General features: G+C 48.3%; 1 protein-coding gene across 1 annotated transcript; it reads right to left on the bottom strand.

Moving 5' to 3' along the window:
* Window positions 1-9540: 9540 nt before the first annotated feature.
* On the bottom strand, window positions 9541-10488 carry LOC135883352 (olfactory receptor 52K2-like). The gene has a single exon (XM_065410418.1). It carries the CDS (start codon window positions 10486-10488, stop codon window positions 9541-9543), a length of 948 nt encoding a protein of 315 aa, XP_065266490.1.
* Window positions 10489-11328: the final 840 nt, after the last annotated feature.

Raw genomic sequence — 11328 nt, forward strand, 5'->3', positions numbered from 1 at the left:
CCCAGAGTCACTACCCTTGATATCACCAGGTCTTTGATTGCCCTGGCAACTTGGATCACAGCAGCCCCCACAGTAGATTTGCCCACTCCAAATTGATTCCCGACTGACCGGTAGCTGTCTGGCGTTGCAAGCTTCCACAGGGCTATCGCCACTCGCTTCTCAACTGTGAGGGCTGCTCTCATCCTGGTATTCTGGCGCTTCAGGTCAGGGGAAAGCAAGTCACAAAGTTCCATGAAAGTGCCCTTATGCATGCAAAAGTTTCTCAGCCACTTGGAATCGTCCCACACCTGCAACACGATGCGGTCCCACCAGTCTGTACTTGTTTCCCGGGCCCAGAATCGGCGTTCCACGCCCTGAACCTCCCCCAGTAACACCATGATTTGCACATTGCTGGGGCCTGTACTTTGTGAGAGGTCTATGTCCATGTCAATTTCCTCATCACTCTCGTCGCCGCGCTGCAGTCGCCTCCTCGCCTGGTTTTGCTTTGGCATGTTCTGGCTCTGCATATACTCCAGGACAATGCGCGTGGTGTTCATAGTGCTCATAATTGCCGCGGTGATCTGAGCAGGCTCCATGATCCCAGTGCTATGGTGTCTGGGCTGAAAAAAGTGCGAAACTATTGTCTGACGGAGGGAGGGAGTGAGGGAGGGAGGATCGAGTGATGACATGGCATACAGGTACACGGAATTAAAATCAACAAAGGTGGCTGTGCATCAGGGAGAAACACAAACAACTGTCACACAGAATGCCCCCCCCCCAAAGATTGAACTCATAACCCTGGGTTTAGCAGGCCATTGATTTCACGGAGGGAGGGGGAAGCAAATGAATACAGAACAAATCTGGTCCATCTATTTTTTACATCTTAAGCTGGCAGCAGACGGTGCAGCACGACTGATAGCCATCGGCATCTTCTGGGTGCTTGGCAGAAGATGCTGTACTATGACTGCTAGCCATCATCGTCAAGACGGTTCAGTAGGACTGCCGGCAGGGCTGAGTCTCCAGGAGACAAAACATGTCTGCCCAGGTGCCTCTGACCGAACTCACTGAGGAATACGACGACGATGGATACCAGTCGTAATACACCATCTACTGCCAAAAGGCAAGGAGCTGCTTCTATATAGCAATGCAGCCCCATGTCTGCCAGCACCCAGATAGCCAATGACGGCTACCAGTCATACTCCACCGTCTACTGCCAAAAGGCAATTAGCTGCTGCTGTGTAGCAATGCAGTACCACGTCTGCCGGCACCCAGAGGACATATGGTGATGGTGAGCTGAGCTGAGCTGTGCGGGCTCCATGCTTGCCGTGGTATGTTGTCTGCACAGGTAACCCAGGTAAAAAGGCACAAATCAATTGTCTGCCATTGCTCTGATGGAGGGGGAGGGGCCTGATGACATGTACCCAGAACCCCCCGCGACACTGTTTTTGCATCATCAGGCATTGGGATCTCAACCCAGAATTCCAATGGGCGGCGGAGACTGCGGGAACTGTGGGATAGCTACCCACAGTGCCACGCTCCGGAAGTCGACGCTAGCCTTGGTACTGTGGACGCGGTCCGCCGACTTAATGCACTTAGAGCATTTTATGTGGGGGGACACACAATCGACTGTATAAAACCGATTTCTATAAAACCGGCTTCTATAAATTCGACCCAATTTCGTAGTGTAGACATACCCTCAGGTAATGCAGCAGAGTCCAGGAAGAGATTCAGGCAGAGTTTTGAGATATATCTATGGAAACTGCTGGGTTTGGTGAGAAAGTGGATCAGCATAAAATAGCAATCTTCTTACACAGTGCAGGACTTGAATCAGTGGACGTTGTTACTAGTATGCAACGCAGGCTTTGTCTACACTAGCACTTTTGTTAGTAAAACTTTTGTTGGTCAGAGGTGTGAAAAAACACACCCCTGACTGACAAAAGCGCTGGTGTGGACAGTGCTATGTCAGCAGGAGATGCTCGTATGGGGTGGTTTAATTATGCTGGCAGGAGAGCTCTCTCCCATCGTCATAGAGCGGCTACACAGGAGACCTTACAGCAGCACATCTGCAGCAGTATAGCTGTGCCACTGTAAGCTGTGTAGTGTAGACACAGCCTCAGGCAGGCAGAGGGGGCGGGATATTACACACTTTTGCAGAAATGTGAAGAGCCTTGCGTAGCGCAAAAGAGCAAAACATTCGAAGGGTAAAAGTTTCACCTTAGAAAACTAAAGTAAGGTGAGTCCTTTGAAGAATTCCTAACAGATAGAAGCGGGGATATGGTCCTGCTCTTGGGGGAAATTCCATGGCTTATACACCACCCCTGTGGAATTGGCTAGCAAAAGGATCTAAGTCCTTATACCCACTTCTTTTACCCAGAGCCCTGCCTGACCTCTAGGACTCCCCTTCCACTCTCCTGGGTGACAGAGTCCTCGTAACCCCGACTAGGCTGGGCCCAGGATTTCTCAGGGGCTTGACCCCCAACCCTGTCGTGGTCACTTAGGGCAGGGGCTAGGGTATCTCCACTCCGTGGTGCTCTCTGGGCGCTTCTCTGACCCACTGATCATCACATACAGTTCAAGTAAATAAAATTTAATAAACAGCAACCAATTTCAAAAATAAGGAAAAATGGGAAAAGTTAAAGGAAAACACATCACCCCGCTCTGTGGGCACGGGAGAATCACAATCAGCCATCACTGGAATGAGACAGTTCACAGTCTGTACCTCACTTGTCCCAGGCCTCCTTCTCAGACCCTTGGCTGTGCTGCAGGGATGCTGTGGGTCGGACACTTGCTCTGGCTGTGTCCGGCCCCCCTGTAGGGGTTATGATCCATCTCCAAGTCTGACCTGCAAGGCTTCTTGGCTGGGGCATCTCCCTGCACTGGGCCCTCTGCCCAGGTCCCCCTCACTCCCCTCAGCTGCTCACCACACCCAGCTCCGGACTGCTCCAGCCCCAGCTCCAGCCCCAACTCCAGCCCCAGCATGGCTGCTGCTTTGCCTCCAGTGCAGCTCCCTTGGATGCTTCTCCGGCCCCTCTGGCTCTGGCCGGTGTGGCTCTGATTCCACCTCCATCCAGGCCTCTCCTCTCTCCTTAGCTCGGCCCCACTCTGGCTCAGGTATGGCCTAATGGGCCATTGGTAGACATGCATCAGACAGAATCTGTGTCTGTGTTGATTTCAAGGCAGTGACATACGTTTTAGGGTCACCGCTTTGTTGTAGGTTTAGCATTTTAAAATAAGTAAAAGAATTCAATGATTGCTTTTCTTTTGCTTTGTAATTTGATGTTCCTGTTCAAGTACTCTGTGTAAATCAATTCTGTGTTGTGTGTGAATGAGGAATGTGTGTTAAGAGATATGTGTGAAGGCCATCACTGAACCAGATGTTCTAGGGAGGAACGGAAGACAGGCGCAAGGGCACCAGGAGATTGCAATACGCCCTATTGAAATGTCAGAGGAGGGCAGATTCATGACTCTAAAAATGAGATAAGCACCTATCAATGGGGACAAGATCGCTGTGATCAAAACCAGCATGGGGTAACTCCCGGAGAGACTTAATAAAAAAATAAAATAAAATAAAATTTGAAAAAACAAACACTCATCAAACAACAATTGATTATGGCATGACGGTGGAAAACTCATTGGTCCCACTGAAGGAAGATCACTATATAAACAAGGTGCCTTCCCATGGAACTTTGGGTTCATCCTGCCAAAGCTTCCCCAGAGCATCGTGTCACAACCGACAGAACCCAGCTCCTACCTACTCGTGATCAATCTAGCTGGCCATTAGATTGATCCGGACTCTGGACTGGTAACTATAACATCGACTGGCGGGACAATGTGTGTGTGTATGTGATTGAATGCATATGCTAATTGTTGTATCTTCAATAAATGCGGCGTATCGCCTTTTCCCCTGAAAAAGATCCTATGTGCTTCTTATAAGCATCACAGTTAGACTGTGTGTTTGTGTTCCCTCTGTGTGCCTGCCCAGTTCTGTGTAGGCAGCTGGCACAACGGACCTCGAGTGAACTGTCCAATGAGACCACAAGATCCGTGTCAGTAGGGAAAGCACTTGGTCAGGCTTATTGGGGATGAAGCACGGCATAGCACCTGGCAGACTCTACAGGGTTACTAAGACATGTAGGCCCATGACAATGGACACAACTCAATTAGTGGCGGGATTTTCCACTATCCCCTCAGCTGGCCAAAGGCACTCCCTCTGAGATACCTCTTTATACACCCATACAAACAAGTTACTTGTTGCCCCTCTGACATGTCCTAGGTGCCACCCTAGGACCAATCCTATTCAATTTATTCATAAATGATCTGGAGAAAGGGGTAAACAGTGAGGTGGCAAAGTTTGCAGATGATACTAAACTATAGTTAAGACCAAAGCAGATTGTGAAGAACTTCAAAAAGATCTCACAAAACTAAGTGATTGGGCAGCAAAATGGCAAATGAAATTTAATGTGGATAAATGTAAAGTAATGCACATTGGAAAAAATAACCCCAACTATACATACAACATGATGGGGGCTAATTTAGCTACAACGAGTCAGGAAAAAGATCTTGGCGTCATCGTGGATAGTTCTCTAAAGATGTCCACGCAGTGTGCAGAGGCGGTCAAAAAAGCAAACTGGATGTTAGGAATCATTAAAAAGGGGATAGAGAATAAGACTGAGAATATATTATTGCCCTTATATAAATCCATGGTACGCCCACATCTCGAATACTGTGTACAGATGTGGTCTCCTCACCTCAAAAAAGATATTCTAGCACTAGAAAAGGTTCAGAAAAGAGCAACTAAAATGATTAAGGGTTTAGAGAGGGTCCCATATGAGGAAAGATTAAAGAGGCTAGGACTCTTCAGTTTGGAAAAGAGAAGACTAAGGGGGGACATGATAGAGGTATATAAAATCATGAGTGATGTTGAGAAAGTGGATAAGGAAAAGTTATTTACTTATTCCCATAATACAAGAACTAGGGGTCACCAAATGAAATTAATAGGCAGCAGGTTTAAAACAAATAAAAGGAAGTTCTTCTTCACGCAGCGCACAGTCAACTTGTGGAACTCCTTACCTGAGGAGGTTGTGAAGGCTAGGACTATAACAATGTTTAAAAGGGGACTGGATAAATTCATGGTGGCTAAGTCCATAAATGGCTATTAGCCAGGATGGGTAAGAATGGTGTCCCTAGCCTCTGTTCATCTGAGGATGGAGATGGATGGCAGGAGAGAGATCACTTGATCATTGCCTGTTAGGTTCACTCCCTCTGGGGCACCTGGCATTGGCCACTGTCGGTAGACAGATACTGGGCTAGATGGACCTTTGGTCTGACCCAGTATGGCCTTTCTTATGTTCTTATGTTCTTATGTTCACCCTCTGACGTAGCTAGGTGCCACCCATTACCTTGTATGCGTTGTTTTGATCAAAACATCTCTTTCATCAAGCTGTCATCCTGATGTTATCTTTAAGATGGGTCAGCGTGTTCTTCTTATCTTTGGGGAATGTGTTGGTATTGAGGTGCTCTGGTACCACCCTCTGGAACGTGTGTGCATGAGTGCTGTGTGCCCAGCACCTCTTAGGAATGTGTGTTTTTGCAATAGCAGCCCTGTTCTCACCAGATTCTGTTGGCAGGGCCTGCTTCTTGCTCACAGCTTGTCTTTGATTTCTATCAGCAAAGCTTTGACCACTACTTTAGCCCAGGGCTTAAACCTTTGTTTCCGAGGACTGGTATGAGGCCTATGTCTCAGGCTCTCTTCCTACTACACAGCCAAGTTCACGGACATCCACCTCTCTCTTTTAAAGAACTCTTTCCTCCTTTCTTTGTACAAGGACCAGGCTCCTTGCAGCAAAACATGTTTTTATCTGCTCTTCCCGTCCTCCAGTGGCTCTAGTGTCCCAGCTCTTGCCCTGCTAGATCCCGGGCAATCCCCCTTGCTAGGTGGCTAACAGCTGTAGCACCATCGTGGGATAAGGACATGGTGTGATGCTGTATGATTGAATATGACCATTATTATCATTGTTGCTACCATGGTTTTGAAATTACAACAAATCTTGTACAAAGCATGTCATGTCAGGTGTCAATGCGGAAGTTATGATTTGCTAAGTATGATTATCCTGTTTATATGCATGTATCATCTTTATATCTGTAGTTCTGATTATTGGCCATGGACTTGTATCTTATACATGTGTTGTATTGTTGGGTAACACCCCTCAGTTGGAACTTATCTTAAGGCCAGACAGCGATGTGTTGATGGCCCTACAAGGACACTTACCTCTCACAATGGGTCATAGAAGAAACATGCCTCTGAAAGAATATGGGCAATGGCTGCCCTTGTGAGTCATCAAAGCATGTAAGGACATGTGATATGCTCATGTGACCTTGGACTCCCACTTGGGCCAGTAACTTTCCAGGCACCTGGGCTGTGGGCTTTGTTTGGAACAATAAAATTCCATGCATAGAACAGAGGATATAGAAGGACCCCGAGACCTCTCCATCTTGTCTTCATTTCTCTGCACTGCTATGATTCTGATCTCTGAACACTGAAAAATCACTTGAATGTTTCTTATCTATTAACTATTTATAACTTTTCTTCTTTTATTTTATTATTAATCCTATAGTTTTTGGTTACTAAAGGATTGGCAGCAGCATGATTGTTGGGTAAGATCTGAATTTTATATTGGCCTGACTATGTGGCTGAGCTCTTGAGATTAGAAGGACCCTATATGTGGTGCAATTGGTTTTCAGCAGCCACCCATCATGCAGTTCAGTGTCCGGGTGGTGAGACAAGGGCTGGCATGCCTCTGGACACTGCATTTTTTGCTTCTAATTCACCAGTGTAGTGAGAAATAAATTTACTTTTGTTTCTGGCTTGGTATAATCTAATGATAGAATAGTCACAGTTTGGGATGAGTCTGCCCTATTTCTCAGCAGTTCTGAATTTGGCATCCTCAGCTGTGTCCCACTGAGGAATGGTGACACATGGACACCGCTGATAGGTGCTTCACAGACTATTGCTCACTACTCCCAGGAGGTATTCCACATTTACAGATGGGGAAACTGAGGCAGCTGGAAGGGAAGTGTCTTGAGCCAGAAACATAGCCCATGAGTCCCTAGCTGCCAATCCATTGCATAGTCTCTCTCAGACCTGGCTTATACAGTGCATGCAACAACACAGAGACCATGTGCGCTCTCTCCATTGGTTTCTCTAGTGAGGGGATCTCCCCTGATTTCAGTGGGGATGCACCACTTACACCAGCTGAGGACTTGTCCCAAGTCATTTAACTAGAGATAAACTGTCAGCAGAGACCAGTGAGCTGGGAGCGAAGAGTCTCAACTCTCCCATGGATTCTCGGGGTGACTTTGGGTATGTCAGTTCCTCACTCTGAGCCAGAGCTTCTCCATTCATTAAATGGAGAGGATTATTTATTATTTCTAGTGTGCTGCTACCCAAAGCCCCTAATCAGGACCATAGAATTACGTGCTGCACTGATTTGGTTCCTTGCAGAACATCCTTGGGCTCTATGCACTGTGCAGAGATCCTGGCAGCATGTGGTCCCTGGTAAACCACCAAGACAAGGCTGAAAACAGCTGTGTGGAAACCTGGTTTTGTGGCTGTTGTTTGTAACTGTTTCTTTAATAAACTCCTCCTGTTTAAGAAGGACGGCAACTCCACTGATCATGACACACAAATAGCCTCACTGCATCTAATAGAGCCCAGAGAAGCAATGCCCATTCATGGTCAGAGCAATGGTCCTCTGGGGTAAGAACTCCCTATTCTCAGCTCTGCCACTGACTACTTGTGTTGCCCTGGGTAAATCACTTTACCACTGTGTGGCTCAGGCTGTTCATAACATGGGGATAATGCTGCCTAGCAGACTAGCTAAGGAGATTCTAGAGGTAGTGATCAAAAGCATCATGCAGAGCATACATGAGACTCAGCTTCACATTTCAGCTTCAGTCCTTGGGCAATGGGTGCCCTGTATCTCCAGATAAGGTGCCATGTACGTGTGTAAATAGCTGGCTAATGAAGATGTTACCGCCCAAGTGCTCGAGGCGGACTTCAAATGGTCCGTTGCCCGGTGTGCTTGGCACCAATAAAGACACCGAGGGGAGAAAGCAAGCCAAGTTTATTTCAGAGCTCTGAAATGGCACTAGGAGACCAGCATGTCTCAAATCCAGTGCAACAAATACAAATAACTTTTACCTTTTATACTTCAAGCAGTCTCTGTGTAAGCCTTTGTCCTGTTACTCCCTCTTACACCTCCCACCCCTCCCTTCTCTAGCAGTTACAATTAGGAACGTTCCCATACGCCTGCTTATCTTGTGGCCTTGCAAGGCCTGTTTACAGCAGTCTGCCTGCTAGAAAAGCTGACCCTTACATTTCTGCTTCAGCTTGCTACAAAGCCTGTAAGCAGCGAGCACAGAAGTAGGTGAGAGTTCACAAGATGGGGCTTGGGGGTGCAGATAGGCCCAGAGCAAAAGAGCTTCGACACTTTGGTCTTCCACTCTCCTGAGTTACCTGGTAGCTATGCCTAGTAGCCCCCCAACAAAGATGTGCTGTTTATCTCCCTCCCTGTGAGCCACCGAAGCCACCCCGGCCTCTGCCCAGCATCCTGCCTTCCCAGCTAATGCAGGGGACCATCCTTCTGCCTCTCTCAGCTGTTGTCCACCCAGCTTCACAGCTGATCCCTTGTCCTTCACCAGAGGCCTGGCTCAGGGCACAAGGCTCCCTGCCCATACCCATTGTAGGGCTCTGCCTGCTCCAGGCTCCCAGCCGGGAGGAACAAAATGGAACTCTTCCCTCAGGACTTTGTAGTTGAGCCTTAGGGTTCAGAAGATGTATGATGCACAGTCTTGACCACCTGCCTCGGAACGCTGCTCCCAAACCTCAGCTGTTTTTAAACAGCTTCCTGACTTCCCTCTCTGCTTCTGATTGCCCTGTCAGCCCCAGCGCTGCACTCATTGGAGGCTCTTTGTCAGGCTGCAGCAGCTCCTGTCCCAGTTCTGGAGAAGAGGGAGTCTAGCTGGTGTGGGGGAGGAAGGGGGAGATGACCCACAGACTGATGGGGGGAGGAGAGTAGCAAGCAACAGTGTTGGGGCCTTGGGGGAATAGGAGGAGAAGAGGGCAGGGCCTTGATTCATAGATTCATAGATTCTAGGACTGGAAGGGACCTCGAGAGGTCATCGAGTCCAGTCTTCTGCCCTCATGGCAGGACCAAATACTGTCTAGACCATCCCTGATAGACATTTATCTAACCTACTCTTAAATATCTCCAGAGATGGAGATTCCACAACCTCCCTAGGTTGAGGGAAGAGGCAGGGCAGGGGTGGGGCCTGAGAAGTCCAATGACCAGCAGTTAGAAAGATGACAACCTTATGAGTTAATGAATTGTACACAGACAGGGTCCCCAGTTTGTCACGCTGACACATGACAGTAAGGTCAGGAAAGGGTTTAATGTCTCCTTGACAGCTCAATCAGTGATTCAGGGAAAAGGGTCCGGCACCATGTCATCAGCCAGCTCGGCTTGGAGCTCGGTCTGAGAGCGAGAGCACCAGGAGAAAACTTTAGGTCTCTTTATGAGCAAAGAGCCAGAGCAGCCTATCCCGAATCTGTTTCGTCCTCACCCCATAGATGATGGGGTTTAGCATGGGGGGCACCAGGAGGTACACGTTGGCCATGAGAATGTGGAAATGCGGGGCCACATTGTGACCAAATCGGTACATGAGGAAGGAGAAGAGTCCTGGAATGTAAAAGGCTAAGATGATACAGAGGTGGGAGCTGCAGGTCCCAAAAGTCTTGAGCCGGGCGTCCTTTGTGGGGATTCTGAAGATGGCCCAAAGGATATTGATATAGGAAACAGTGATAAAAAACACATCCAGACCAATCACAGAGAATATCACAAAGAGGCCGTAGTAACTACTGACATGGGTGTCAGCGCAGGCCAGCTTCACCACGGCCATGTGCTCACAGTACGAGTGCAGGATGATGTTGTTTCTGCAATATGGCCACTGCCTCGCCAGGAAGGGATGGGGCATTACGAGCATGCCACCGCGCAGCACCACAGCAAGACCGATCTTGGCCACCACAGCGTTTGTCAGGGTGGTAGAATGTCTCAGGGGATGGCAGATGGCCACGTAGCGATCGAAAGCCATGGCCACAAAGATCCCAGACTCCATCACTGAGAAGCAGTGAAGGAAGTACAGCTGGGTGAGGCAGGCATTGAAATTGATCTCCCTGGAATTGAACCAGAAGATGCTCAGCGTTTTGGGCATGATGGACGTAGACAAGACCAGGTCGGTGACGGCCAGCATGCAGAGGAAATAGTACATAGGTCCATGGAGGCTCGGCTCCCTCTTCACGATGAACAGGATGGTGGAGTTCCCCAAGACGGCTATGACGTACATGGCACAGAATGGGATGGAGATCCAGATATGGGCTGCCTCCAGGCCAGGAATGCCCAGCAGGATGAAGATGGAGGGGTTGGTGAAGTCAGTTGTGTTGGAATCTGACATGGAGTAGGGGAGAATGTGTCCAACTCTGAGGCAGAAGGTGTCCAACTCCTGAATGTACCATATGTTCCCCTGGCTTCCTGTACATGCCCAAGATCTAGGGTGATGGTCAGAATACAAATGCCAGGACGGAGAGACAAAGTTAATATGAGGCACTACATGCACTCCTGGAGGCTGTTCTCATGGGTGAAGCAAATTGGTTGCTCTTCACACTTTGAAAAAATGATATTTTCATTATTCAGAGAAATGAATTATGAACAACTGACCCTAGTAATGCCAATTCCATGTTTTATGGTGCTCTATGCGTTAATAATTCCTTCACTTCGTAGTGTGGGAAACCTTAATAGGCACCAGCAGGAACCACCAGTGTGGATAGTGGCTATTCCTCATTGTTCCTTAATGAAATGAAACCAAGGCTAGAGAACCATGCTATAGGGCGTTCCCAATTCACCCGGTAGCTCAAAATCGGAGAGTGGAAAAAAATGAAACCTTTGCCAAGACATGTGCAAGGGGGAAACATGCCAACAAGAACATCATTCAGGGAAAAGACCTGGGAGGCATTGATAGCAGCTCCCCGGAAACACCTTTTCATTCGCAGCAGTGGCCAAAACACTGGCAATGTTCGGATCCCTAAGGAATGGGATGGAGAGTTTTCCGCACTGGATATGAGCTCAGTTTTTGTAACTTTGGCCGTGGCTACACTCGAAACTTCAAAGCGCTGCCGCGGGAGTGAAGTGCGAGTGTAGTCGTGCGCCAGTTCTGGGAGCGAGCTCTCCCAGTGCTGCAGATACTCCACCTCCACGAGGGGATTGGTTTTTTCACACCCCTGAGCGAGAAAGTTGC

This window comes from Emys orbicularis, chromosome 1, assembly GCF_028017835.1.
Source record: "Emys orbicularis isolate rEmyOrb1 chromosome 1, rEmyOrb1.hap1, whole genome shotgun sequence".
Classification (NCBI taxonomy): domain Eukaryota; kingdom Metazoa; phylum Chordata; order Testudines; family Emydidae; genus Emys; species Emys orbicularis.